The sequence below is a fragment of the Opisthocomus hoazin genome, chromosome 4, assembly GCF_030867145.1.
Source record: "Opisthocomus hoazin isolate bOpiHoa1 chromosome 4, bOpiHoa1.hap1, whole genome shotgun sequence".
NCBI lineage: Eukaryota > Metazoa > Chordata > Aves > Opisthocomiformes > Opisthocomidae > Opisthocomus > Opisthocomus hoazin.
This window is the reverse complement of record NC_134417.1, coordinates 58,016,926-58,027,160: the sequence shown is the minus strand read 5'-3', so window position 1 is coordinate 58,027,160 and position 10,235 is coordinate 58,016,926. Positions and strand designations below refer to the sequence as shown.

Below are 10,235 nucleotides of genomic sequence, written 5' to 3'. Positions count from 1 at the left end.
TTACTGGGAGAAGTTGCCGTGTCCCAGGTTCAGCAGCGGTTCCCTTGGGTCAGGACAGCTACTGGGAAGGCTGTCGTGATCCCACGGCATTGGGGACGTGTTTCTGCACCACGTGGCTCAGGCACAGGAATAAACCAGAGAAAAGTCACTTTAGAGAAGCCCCCCAGAAGGTAGCCCTGGGCAGGGGTGCGGAGGGTTTCCGCAGTAGAGTGGGCATGGAAGGAGATGCAACTCCATCGCTGCCGCTCTGCTGCCAGACCCCTTGACGTCTGAGCCTGTGGCACTGATTCGGTGTTTCTGGTTGCCCCAAACCGTCCCGCTTCCTTGGCTCTGCGTTCGGCAGCGCTCCCGCCAAGCAGCTCCAGCCTGGGGCCTCACAATCGCTCCCCTTCCCCTGCCGGCTTCGGGCACCGGGTCCCGCGGCGGCGGGCAGCCGGGCTCTGGCGGGCGGTGTGCGGGGCCCGTGGGCAGAGCCCGGCCGCAGCCCGCGGGTGGGGTCCTCCGGGGCCGCGGCAGCGCCCGCCCCCTCGGTGCCGCCCGGCCCCTCCCGGGGCAGGGGCAGGGGCAGGCGGAGCGGGGCCGGGGGCGGAGGTTGGGGAACAGGAGCCGGCGAGGCGTGATCGCCCGAGGCCCCTCCTGCCTGCCGGGGAAGCCTTAAAACACCCCGGCGAGGCGCGGAGCCCCGCACTCGGGAGCCCCGACCCACTCGCTGAGCCGAGAGCCGCTCCGCTGCAGCCGCCGCCGTGAGTGCCGCGACGGGACGGGCGTGGGGACCGGGACCGGGACCAGAACTGGGACCGGGACGGGGACGGGGACGGGGGTTGGCCCGGACCGGTCTGGGGCGCGCTGGGGCGGCCGCGCTGCTCCGGCCGTCGGGGCGGGTGCTGACGGCGGCTCTCCCCCATCCCGCCCCGCCGTGCAGATGCAGGGCACCGTGAGGCTGTGGGTGTCGGTGCTGACTTTCGCCCTGTCGCTGCTGGTCTGCCTGGGGACGCTGGCAGAGGCGTACCCCTCCAAACCGGACAGCCCCGGCGAGGATGCCCCCGCAGAGGACATGGCCAGATACTACTCGGCGCTGAGGCACTACATCAACCTCATCACCAGGCAGAGGTAGGCAGAGTGGCTCAGCCAGCGTCCCCCTTCCCCGCTCCCCGGGCTGCCTTTTTCCTTGGCGAGTCTCAGGGTAGGAAAGTGGGGTGACACCCCCCCCTCCTCGCACCTGAGTGTCTCGCCCTGCTTTGCACTGACGCAGAGGAAGACGTGGTGCATAGGGCCTCTTTAGAGAGCGACAGCCGTGCACTCCTGAGTCGCCTCTGGGTCCGGGGCTGAGTTTCCACCATCCAAGCTGACCGAAGGGGCAGGGGTGTCGATGCTGCCTCTGCTCTCTCAGCCCTTTCTAGTCCTGGAACAGACAGGCTGGCTGGCAGGCAGGAGGGTGAGCCCCAGGGCAGCGTGCACGGGGAGAGCCCCCCGAAGGGGTGAGAAAACATAACTCACCGGGAAGCTGGGGAGAGTTAGGTAGGGCAGAAATGATGGCAAAAGAACACAGGGACTCTGTGTGTCAGGAGCAGTTTCCCACTTCTGTTGCTGCCACCGACTCTAGTGAGGATTTTGATGAGAAGAAGTGACCCTCTAGCCTGGCTGAGGAGTTGTGGTAGTCCAGATGCTTTGTGGTTTGCCGGCTGCTTCACGCAGCTGTGCGTGCCAAACAATCCACCAGTCCTAACAAAAACTCTCTCAAGACCACAAGCAAGAACCCAAGCCCAAGCTGAAAGAGAAAAGAGTGTGAACCTAACCCGCCTGGTTCTAAACTGCTTTTCTGGGGACGACTGTGCCTGTTGAAGTAGGGGTAAAGACTCAGTCTGAAAAAAAGTGCAGATTTATTATAAAAATTTATTTTCTTTGGGAGCATCTGTCCAGTTTATACTGTGTGATTAATGGAAGTTTTCCCTGAGGCCCCTGAACAGTGTATGACCCAGAAGAGCTTTGACATATTTATCTATTTGTTTAATATCAAAACCAGATGAGAGGTCTAAAATTAGGCTTTCATTTGTCCCTCTAGAAGTCTGAAGAATTAAGTTAGAAGGGAGGCTATCATGTAGCTGAGAGCTTTCCCAGCAAACCCTTCGCATTGTCTGCCAGTGTACTAATAGCATAACACAGATGAAGAGGCTGATAGAAATACAGTTTTTCTGTTCTGGACTTTTAAAGCAATATTCACAACTTACTAATGTGTATGGTGTGCTTTTGTGTGATAGTCTGTGCTTGGGTAACTTTTTGTCTGGATTACTGCTAAAATAATCTGATCCTTTAGTTCTGCCCCTGTTGCCTTTTTCCTTCATGTGTAGTGAGATCTTCAGGCTGGTCTCCCATCTCTTCTTTTGTTTCTTCCATCTCAGATTTCAAAGGTGGTTCCTGTCCAAATCTGGGTCATGTTTTAAAACAAACAAAAGCCCCAAAACCACCCAAATGAAAATTCCTTCTGCATTCAACCTCCGCTTGCTTTAATGTTCACTGTGTAGGTTTGTTCTCATTTCTGGGGTGCAAGTACACAGCTCGGAGAGTGAGACTGCTTTCATTCTTCTGTGTGGAGTTGCATTTGGAAATGAATCAGAACAGTTATTTTTGCTGATGGATGAAACAATGCAGAATTTAAATTTTGTTCTTCAGCTTTCACCTAGATTTCCCAGGCAACTCCTCATATTTAAAGGGAACAGGATTGACCTGGAAGTACAAGAAAGCTGGCAGAAAGAAACACCACAATGGCAACTTCATGGTAAACATTTTAAAGTTGACTGCATAGGTTAACTAAAATAAAAAAAAAAAAAACAAAAAGGTGTGCTGTTTCCACTGTGTGGAGAATTAACAGTGCAAAAATAAAGTTATGCCACCTCCGCTTGCAAAGCTTAACCGAGCTCCTGGAGGTTCCCTGTTTCGGCAGTGACACAGTCACTTGCAAAATGAATCAGTAACTTCTGAAGCATTTTGGACTGGTCTAAGACTCATCTGGTCTGTTTCAGCAGGGGTGCTCAAAGCCTTCTGTCTTGTTTCATCTCTTTACCTCTGCCTTTTGTGCTTGGTGCTGCTCGGGAGCCATGTAACAGGGGGAAATGAGGTCTCTGGAGGCTTGCCCTGCTCCTCCTGGGCATGTGTGAGCAAGCTGTGCTCAGCCTCTCACCAGATGTGGTGCCTGCAGCCTGGTCACTGTGTGACTGGTGAGACGGAGCAGTAACAGCACACTAGAAAAGAATGAGATTGATGCCTTTTTCTCTTTAAGTTCATCTGTCTAGTCTTGTTTGATGTTTTTGTGATTATGAATAACCGTCTGGCTCATCCTTCTGGCTTCTGCTGGTGACCTAACCAAAGCACTTGAGTGTCATTCCCCTCTGAGCTACTGTGAGCCACATGGTCTTCACACCAGCTCCCATGAAGCTTCTTCCTTCCAGACCATCTTCTCTTCTTGTCTTTAGTCCTTGTCTGTGTGCCTGCTTTGTTCCCTCTCTTCTTTGAGATCCTTATCCTTCAGAGCCATCTCACTTAGCTTTAAACATCTGTGCCCATCAGCTTCATACCCCTTTGAGGTTAGCTGAGGGAAACAGGTACTTGTAGGGTGCAAGTCACCAGGCCTGTTTCAGACTTCCGGTTTTGGATGGGATCCCTTGTTCCCTATGTACCAGGTCTTTATGACTATAAAGAGAGCCTAAGGTGACCAACACAGATGCTGACTCCTGCCCTGCAGATGTCTGTGTGTCTTTGGATTAGTCCTTCCTCTGTCATCAAAACCGTCCTGTGGTCCTTGCCTCATACCCCTCTACTGCACTCTTCAGGGGGCTTTTTTCAGAGCCCATCTTCCACTGAATCACTCCTCCTTCTGCTATTTGGTACTACCTGTACTTCCTCTTGCCAGCAGGCCCTCTTCCTTGTGTTCCGTGCAGCTCTATCTTGCATCTGTGGCTCTTCTCTGCTGTAGCAGAACAGTAAGGCCATTCCTGCTGGAAATGGCTTGAATCATAGATAGGCAGAGAATACGTAAGTCTGCCTAACTTTGGCAGTACTGATGCTCCCACTGCATGTCAACACCCTTTAACGTGGAAGGGAACAGATCTTAAGAGCTTCGGGTTTTGGGGCAGTTTTCTGAATCAAGCCCACAAGACGATTCTGAGATCTTTCTGCTCCCATTGCCAGCCTTGGACATCAATGGGATTTGACTCCCAAGACCCAGGTTTTCATCTGAAACTGAGATTTTGCTGAGTCTCAGATACTGTGTCACTAATCAGAGTAAATACATTTATGCTTCGATCCCTTTGACTTCAGCTGGAGTTGTGGGTTATCAGCATGCCTGAAAAAAGGCCGTGGTATCTAAAGCTGAGCATAAAACCTGACTAGGTATTTTTACAAAACTTGGAACCTTGTGCTTTTAAAACAGCAAAGATATTTGATAAAAGCATTTCCCAAAGAGGAAATAAAGGTCTGGCTTTCTGTGTTCATGTTGTCTCGGAGCTGGTCAGGGTAGACAAGCAGCAAAGCATGAAATAGCTAGAGCAAAGATCTCCAAAGGCATTTGCTTAAGTAAGAAGAGATTGACTTGGTCCATGGACTCTTTTTATTATGGCTGTAGCATGGTTGTTTCCCAGTGGCAAAATTATGTGGCAGACAGGAGGCTCAGGCATCTGACAATAGGAAGAGCAACTGGGTCGCAGTTGGCAATCGCCTCATGCAGCTTTGCTATGTGAGGACATGGTGGGTCCATCAGCAGAGGTAGCTAGGTCTAGCCAAGGCACTGAAGGGACACATGTAAAAGGTATCTCCCCAACACAGTTGTCTTCATGATTTGTCCAAATCTCTGCACTCTGGAGAGTTGCTACCCATTTCTTATTCAGAAAAAACTTTCCAAGAGATTAATGGGAATTTTGCCCAAGTGTAAACTGTTTGAGCAAGTTGTTGATTTGTTAAATCGATTTCTTTAAAACAATGGCAAATTAGATTCCCCCTCAGTTGAAGTCCAGGTCACACACATATTAGTTGGAATAGGGAAACAGAAGGAAAGAAATCCCTTTGTGGTGGTGCAGTGCAAGGTATTTGATTCAGCATCGTGCTTGCTTGTGCTATTTTAATAGCATTTTACTGTGTCTGTCTGGTTCTTTTCAGATACGCTCTTTCAGTCAGTTCAGATTAAGAAATTTACTTTAAAATTCTGAAACTGATGCTGTGTCTTTCTGCAGCACGGGTGATGTACTGAAATGATTTAGGCAATGTAAAAATACAAAAAGTTGAATAAAATTATTGAAAAGTGAGATATGTTTCCACTTTTCAGTAAATCCTGCCATCGACAGGTAAAACTGCTAGCTTTTGAAATGTAGCTTGGGAATGTTTTTGGGGTTTTTCCCCAAAATTTAGATAAAGTAATTGGAGAAACATCTTGACAGCAATGGATAAAATCTAAGTCCTTAATTACACCTTTGATGTCTCTGGAATCAGAATTTCACTGAAGTGGCATTCACAAAGCTGTTATCTGTTAATGTACTTTGTGATTCAGACTAATTACACGCACAAGTCATAAACCATGATCTTAATTATTTCCAACCAAGGGAGCATTTGCTTATAGTTATCACTCTTAGGCTAATGAATCGTCATAGTGAAGAAGTGTGTGTCAAGCTGGCTGCTCATTGTCACTTCTGTTTTCTCAGGAAAAGAGAGCAAATTCATTCCCAAGAATGGGAATTGCAGTGCTTTTAACTGTTGAGCAATGTATAGTATCTGGGATCTAAAAAAAAAAAAAGGTGATAAAAAGATGCCTGCTGTGTAAATATTGGACAAAGGTAGCTGGTGGCATCCCATTTAATCGAAGAAGAACTCTGATTCGGAAAGTTTTCTCTCCCATGGCCATGTAGTTCAAAAGTGGTGATTACCTTAGGGTGGCTCAGTTTTTACAAGGTAATGTGCTCTGTGATGGGCAGCCTCAAATGTACTAGCTGTCTTAAAAAATCTTGGCTAGTTCCTTGGATAATAAGGCATATCTGAGTTAGTTTTCTATTCACTTAATAGATTGACTCTTCATTTACAATATGGTAGCATCCAAACCAGTGCGAAAGTTAATGTGATGACAGAACTGGGTTTGTAGGCAGGAATGACGTGCTCTGAGGTCAGGTGTGCACAGCTTCCTCCCCCTTCCTCCATGCTTACAGCCATAAGGTGCAAGTCCTTAGAGTATCCAGGAACAGCCATCAGGTTGAGAAATATTCGGAGTTTCTCAATATTATCATGTAACACAGTTATGGAAAAAATATATCCAAAGAAATACTGAAGAGTGAACATTTTCTCGCCAACTGAAGTTAAGCTAAAATACCTGCTGGAAAGTTGTCTTTATGTCTGCTCTGTTCACTCTTTCTGAAAAGATTTGTTCAATGGTTCCATGCTTAGTCTTTGTTTTTTAAAAACTGACATATACAAAACATACTTTTTTTTCTCTTTACTTAGATATGGAAAGAGATCAAGCCCAGAGACACTGATCTCAGACCTCTTGTTGAGGGAAAGCACAGAAAATATTCCTAGATCCAGGTATGTATGAAGAAGTTTAATGGTGGCTTTCACTACTCAATTAGATTTAACAGTTTCATTTGTTGTCAATAAGTATGTTTCATGGGGAGATAACATATGCCACTAACAGATGGATAAACATATCCTGAAAGAAACATTTTTAATTCCTTTTTTGTTAAGAGCTAGCCCTATCGAGCAGGCCATATCTGCTGTTTGGAAGAAGGGAAGCATTCCCACAACGCTTGCCCCTTAATGGGCTTTATTACATAGAATTGCATGCTGATGCCTGATAACAGATTAGACTCCCCAAAATGGCATACTTCTAATCATTTGCTGCTCAAACAGGTTTAAATTTTTCCTCTAAAGATATGTGAGTGGTAAATATGCACATGCATTAACTTATACAGAAATGCATGGCTAGGACTGGTCTTTACAGTATTTCACATTGGTTTTGTACATAATGTTTTGCAAAGGGAAAAAAGGCCTTTATATATCCATTTGCACTTGGTTTCAAATAACAGCGATGTTTCCAGCAACAGTGGTATTTCGAATGTACATACTGTATTTACCTAGTTAGGCAATAACACTATCTATAATATACGATACTGTAGTGGTGACGACAATTTACACAGCTAAAAGTAAGTATGTTGAAAAAGCAAGATATGGGAGGGGTTGTCTCATGAAAGAAAATATTCGTTTTAGTTTTGCTTACAGTCAAGCATGAATGAGCTCAGTTTAAGCCTTTACTGGTAGCCTGAAGTTTGCTGATAAGATTTCTACTGCAGAAATAAATGTCTTATGCAGTAGTCGTCTCAGGAGTCTACAAGCAAATGCTCGGCATTTTCATCAGCTGTGCAAAGGCTCAGTTAGACTAGCTACATGCTTAAGCGTAATAGTCTGTAGCACTAAACTTAGGGCATGATCTTGTCACTGAAAGGTGACCAAAATTTCTACTGCCATCAAGGGAGGTTGTCCGTGAGATTTGCTGTTCTGCGCGTAGGGAGATCATTGACTTATGGTTTGATGACTAACGGCAGCTGTGAGGATGCAGTTTTCTCTGCAGATGCTTATGTAAAAAACTGCATGGAGTGCAGTGAAATGTATTAGACTATTTTGTGTTTGGTAATGACAAGGCAAAGCCCTCACATAATGGGAAATTTCCGCTGCCATGAATTTGAGGCAACACACAGGGTAGTACAAGGTCTAATACTCTCTGTAATTTTCACCCCTTCATAACAAAACATTATGGTTATTATTATTGTTTCAATAATGCTATTTATAACACACCAGGGAGCAAAAACTCATGAGCAAAATAACAAACTGGTCTGCATTTAAGATCGAGAATTGATGAGAAACAGATTTTTATTTCGTACCCCCCGTAACAGCACTTTAAACTGAGTATGGTCTTTGTCATTCATCGATGACAATGATGGGAGTACTGGGAACAATGATGTCTGGTTTCCTATGGATATGTTTTCTAGGATGAAACGCTGTATAGATTCTGAACCCTGCTCCAGCTTTTTCCTCCATGTGAGGAATTAAATCTTCTTTCTATGCAGTCCTGTATTTCATGGCACATCAGGCACTTAATGTCTCTGAGATATTTGTACCTCTCTCTGACTTGGTTGAAGTTGTCCAGAGGGTTTGAAAGCTGGTGGGGAAGTCGGGGGAGCCACGCAGGGGTGGACAGCTGGACAGACAGCAAATATGCCCAGGCACAATATGGCTGCCTAAGGCTTCCTTCTGGTGGAAGCCTGGCTGAATGAATGAAAGGCAGGCTGGTATTATTCTGAACTTAAAATAGTGAAGTATATGTTTTAGAAATAGTTATATATGCAGCCAGATACAGAGCAGATGTAATTTGCACTCAGTGAATCAGTGAGAGAGACACACATTTCATGAGTTCTCGGAATCAACTTTATAACTAAACATTGAGGTATTAATAAACAACTTCACTGTACTCAACTTGACTAATATATGCCCCAAGTATTTTGAAGTCTATGTGAATGTCTGACCATATGAAGAAAGTTTAGAGAGATTCTTATAGAAACTGATTAAAATATAGTAAGTTAAGGAATAAAACAGAGGTAGCTTGACATCAGTACAAAGAAATTCTTACGACAAAAACATGTGATGTGGCATGTTTCTGATCTTGTCGAGCTTGTGGACTCGTGAGAAAGCCTTTAAAACTCAACGACAGGATGCATCTCCCCTACTACTGACTCTTTAGAAGTTAGGTATCTAAGGTGAAGTAGTTGTTGAGGCTGCCTTTGCAGTCAGTCGGAGGGATGGGTATCTACAAAATGAACCTTCCATCTGAAAATAGGCAGGATCAATTGCCCTCTCAAGGTATCATTGTCTCCCCAGTGACTGTGAAGGAAGACTAAATGCCCAACTTTTAGATGGCAGAAGTTATGGCAAATGCATTTCTTCTGGTCTCTCCCCATGTTCTCCACTTGATGACTTACTTGCTGTGTAGACAGAACAGCTATTTGCAAGCAGGGGACCTCTGGATCAAATCCTGCCCTCAGCACGTATTTCAAATGCTTGATACTGAGCAGTGGAACACCACAATAATATTTTAGGATGGTGGCTGTGGACTTCGGTTTTATTTGATGGTGCTAACAGCATGACATGTGGGCTTTGGGATTTTTTTTTTTTTTGGCTCGGTGATTTCTTTTTGGAAGCTGTTTACTCCTGAGTAAGAGCGAAAAATATCTCTATTTGCATTTCAACGTATCATAGTTTTCTAGCTGAATTTCATTAACTGCTTAGTAGTGGCATGAAGCAGCTTTGCAGTGAGTCTCAGTGGTGTAAACCCATGTCATCTGGGAAGCAGTGTGAAGGGGCAAGTTCTGGTACCAAAGCATAGGTATTTGGCCAACCAGGATTCCTCTGCTTTGACTGGAGTTGCATACACAGCCTTCAACTGGAAATATGCATAGGTATTTCTTATTGCTGCTTTTGTTAAAAGGAAAATTTTAGGTAGTTCTAACTTTGGATTTTTCAGAATGGGTTTTAAAATGTGTTTAATGGGCTTTTTTATTCATAATATGTATTGCAGGTTTGAAGACCCTTCGATGTGGTGATGGGATTTTCAGCACACCGTCACAACTTTTCCTAGTTTTCAGTTCATATTCCATGCCTCTGAAGCAAATCATAGCATCATTCCCAGTGCATGCAGCCATTGTACTGAATTCTGTAGAGTTTTTCCTCCATCATATTTGTATGTACCTTTATTTAAATAAATTATTTGTGCATTCCAAAATATAACATACTAAATGAAAACAAGTAACCCTGTCATTGATACAGCAAAGAGTTGTTTTAAAGTATTGAAACTGAATTATAACTTCCCCGCAGTCTGAAGTAGCATGGACAACAATAGTGTCACAGTTATTACAGTAATTAGTGTGCAAAGTAAGATAAAGACATCATTTATTGTAGCCTCAAACTCAAATCATCTGCTTGATTTATACAAAACTGTTTGAAATAATTCATTGCAGACTACATAATTTAGGAAAACAGTGTTCTGGGAGACGATTTTTCAGATCACCATACTAAAAACTTACTTAGTCCTTATATTGACAAATGTATTAAAATGAATAGCATTTTCAAAATACAAAGGAATAAGTCACTGCTTAATTCTGCTAACTCCTCAAAACTGGTTTGAAGCTTGGCTGTAAGCCTGAATTAGGAAT

At 44.7% G+C, this 10,235-nt stretch overlaps 1 protein-coding gene across 1 annotated transcript; it reads left to right on the top strand.

The window, feature by feature from the left end:
- Positions 1-610: 610 nt before the first annotated feature.
- On the top strand, positions 611-10,000 carry NPY (neuropeptide Y). Its single transcript, XM_075417450.1, has 4 exons — positions 611-743; positions 923-1,110; positions 6,478-6,558; positions 9,602-10,000. Exons 2-4 carry the CDS (start codon positions 923-925, stop codon positions 9,624-9,626), a joined length of 294 nt encoding a protein of 97 aa, XP_075273565.1. The 5' UTR covers positions 611-743; the 3' UTR covers positions 9,627-10,000.
- Positions 10,001-10,235: the final 235 nt, after the last annotated feature.